This window comes from Sceloporus undulatus, chromosome 1, assembly GCF_019175285.1.
Source record: "Sceloporus undulatus isolate JIND9_A2432 ecotype Alabama chromosome 1, SceUnd_v1.1, whole genome shotgun sequence".
Taxonomy (NCBI): Eukaryota; Metazoa; Chordata; class Lepidosauria; order Squamata; family Phrynosomatidae; genus Sceloporus; species Sceloporus undulatus.
In genome coordinates, this window is record NC_056522.1 from 145,904,600 (window position 1) to 145,907,205 (window position 2,606).

Genomic DNA, 2,606 nt, shown 5'->3' on the forward strand with positions numbered 1-2,606 from the left:
ATGGCTGGAGAAGGGACAGGTCAGGCGGTGGGCATTTCTGTCCGAAACGAACATCCCCTCTTATGCCTCGTCGCTATCCATACCAGGCTCCCCCCGGATAATTTTTTTTTTAACTACTGTTGCGTTGACAAATTAAGCGCACAGACGCGCCTCTCCGATTCGTGCCTTAGGGGTTTGCAGGTGAAACTACACCCTTCTCCCTCTCTCCCCGGCCGGTAACTGTGCACCCACGGTCGCCCCTCGCTCTCCTTCACATGTTCGTGTCGCTGTAGCCGGCTCCCGCCATCAACTATTTTTTTGTTTTTGTTTAAGCAGCCGCTTTGACAGATTATGCGCGCCGATGTGCGTATTTGGGGCCGCTGAGAGAAGGCTGCCTGGCCGGCAGTCCCCTACCCTTTCTCCCCTCTCAACTGGTTACTGTGCACCCTTTGCCCCACCTCTCCTTCCCTTGTGATTAGCATTCCATTCCCGTCTCCTAGGATTTTTTTTTTAATTGGAATGCTGTTTTGATAGATTATGCGCACAGTTTCATAGTAATAGGGCGCTTCAATGAGGGTGTTTTGACAGTTGTAGCACACCTTTCTCCCCCTCTCTTTTGTGGACTTTAGTACCACTACCACCCCGGGACATGTAATGGGCCCCGGAAACCCGCCCCCCCGTTTCCCCACAAGTGCAATGTGCAGTTCTACATGTTGGCCGCCACTCCTGCGAGCGCCATGCCAAAATGCCATGCCAGGTTGTGGGTGGATGCCCAGAAACTTGACCAATAACCTTTCGCCCCTTATCCCTCGTCCTCAGTGGCACCTCCCCCAAGCAGACAGCGGATGTGACCTAACCCCAATTTAGGGTCACCTGGTGGGCACCTATTGGCTGCCCAGCCAATGGCGAGGCTTGTAACCTGCCAGGTGGGCGATGCCAACCCCGGACCTCCCTCATTTTCAAATTTGCCCACTCCCCCTTTTTGGGGGCTTGGCGCCATTGCTGTTTCGAACCTCGAGCTGGTAGGATCATCACGACCCTTTCCAATGGCGGGATCGCAAGCACATGGCGTTTCGGAGATGGCTGCCAGGAAATCATCTGGTAGGGGGATAGCATGGAAACATGCAGAAACTGTGGACCTAATAGCGCTGTGGGGGGAGGAAAAGGTGCAGCAGCAACTAAGGGAGAATCACAGAAACATAGATGTGTTTGAAAACATCGCCGCAGAAATGCGGAGGAGGGGCCATGACAGAAATGCGGAAGAATGTTGCACGAAATCTAAGGCATTGAAAAGAAAATTCAAGGAGGAATATCAAAAATCGAGGTTGAGCGGAAGCGGAGCGGTAGAAATGCCATTCTTCCACGAGCTTCGCAGAATATTGGCGGGGGATGCCAGCGTGGAGGCAAAGCGGGTCTCGGACGAGACCGAAGTTACGTACCACGACAGCGAGAACCTCGAGCTGGTGGAGGAAGGGCCCTCTAGACCCATCACGGAGCAGGACCCCTTGGCGGATTCGCAGGCTCCCTTGGCGGACTCGCAGGATCTGTTTTCCCAAGGTAGCATGCCAATACAAATTTCCTCTATAAAAAAGTTTTGAAAGAATGTGCGCATGTGTTCCGTATTATATGCACTACAGTTTTGCCAATTGAGCAGTCGGTGTCCGCTGTGTGCCAGGCCCCCCTATGTGGCCCTCCACAGCAATGGAAAGCCGCTCATGAATCCCTGCACACCGTTTCTGTCTGTGTCCGTGTGCCTGTGGCATCAGAGCAAGGCTGGTTTACTGTGCATTTTTTATCCCCGCTTTACAGAGACCGTTGTTACTCAGGATCCAGATCAGGAGATAAATCTGGTGCTGCAGGAGATTGATCCGCAGACCCTGGTGCGAGAACTGCAGCAGCAGGAACCAGCGGCCAGCAGCTCGGGGTCTAACGGAACCCAAACCCAAACCCAAACCCGGGCTGGAAGCAATGGTAGGTTCACCATTGATGACAAAATGCACTTTCGGCTTCTGCTTTGCTTATGTTGTGTGTATAGGCTGTATACAAAATACATTAGATGTATGGGCTCCACTCCATTAATTGCATTCTACCAGAACCTTCATTAACACAGTAATCTTGGCATAAAATCGCAAGCACTGGTCATCCTGAGCTTCCCCTTATCACCCATGGAGGTAGCACATGGCAAACCCCAAAAGTCTGGGGTTCCCCCAGCAGCCATTTTCCTGCCCCCCCCCCTTCCCTCAAACTGGAATATCAGGTTTGTTTTCAAACCTTGCTGTGCCTACTATAAAAGGCTGGAGAATGCCATTCAAAATCTTCCTTGCTTACTTTTGTTATGGAAATTGAGTTTGGACTGCTGAATAGAGGGTAGCCTCAACTGTAATCGTTTTAATTGTAAAGCCTGATATTCCCGTTGCTCTCCTCTAGCCGCTAGAAGGTCAGGAAAAGGGACACCCTTTGAGAGTGGGACCTGTGGATCTGGTTTCTTAATTGTTTTCCGCTTGTAGAAGGGCATAAACAATGGGTAGGCGCTTCAGCACCATTAACCCACTGCAAACCTTGGGCTAATGGCCAGGCATCCGCCTTGGGATGGCCAATGCTGTTGTCCTCCAACAATAACAACAATA

At 51.5% G+C, this 2,606-nt stretch overlaps 1 protein-coding gene across 1 annotated transcript; it reads left to right on the forward strand.

Moving 5' to 3' along the window:
- The first annotated feature begins 881 nt into the window (after window positions 1–881).
- On the forward strand, window positions 882–2,486 carry LOC121925422 (zinc finger and SCAN domain-containing protein 29-like). The gene is made up of 3 exons (XM_042457549.1): window positions 882–1,536; window positions 1,789–1,950; window positions 2,407–2,486. The coding sequence occupies exons 1-3, from the start codon at window positions 882–884 to the stop codon at window positions 2,484–2,486; spliced, it is 897 nt and encodes a 298-aa protein (XP_042313483.1).
- The last annotated feature ends 120 nt before the right edge of the window (window positions 2,487–2,606 follow it).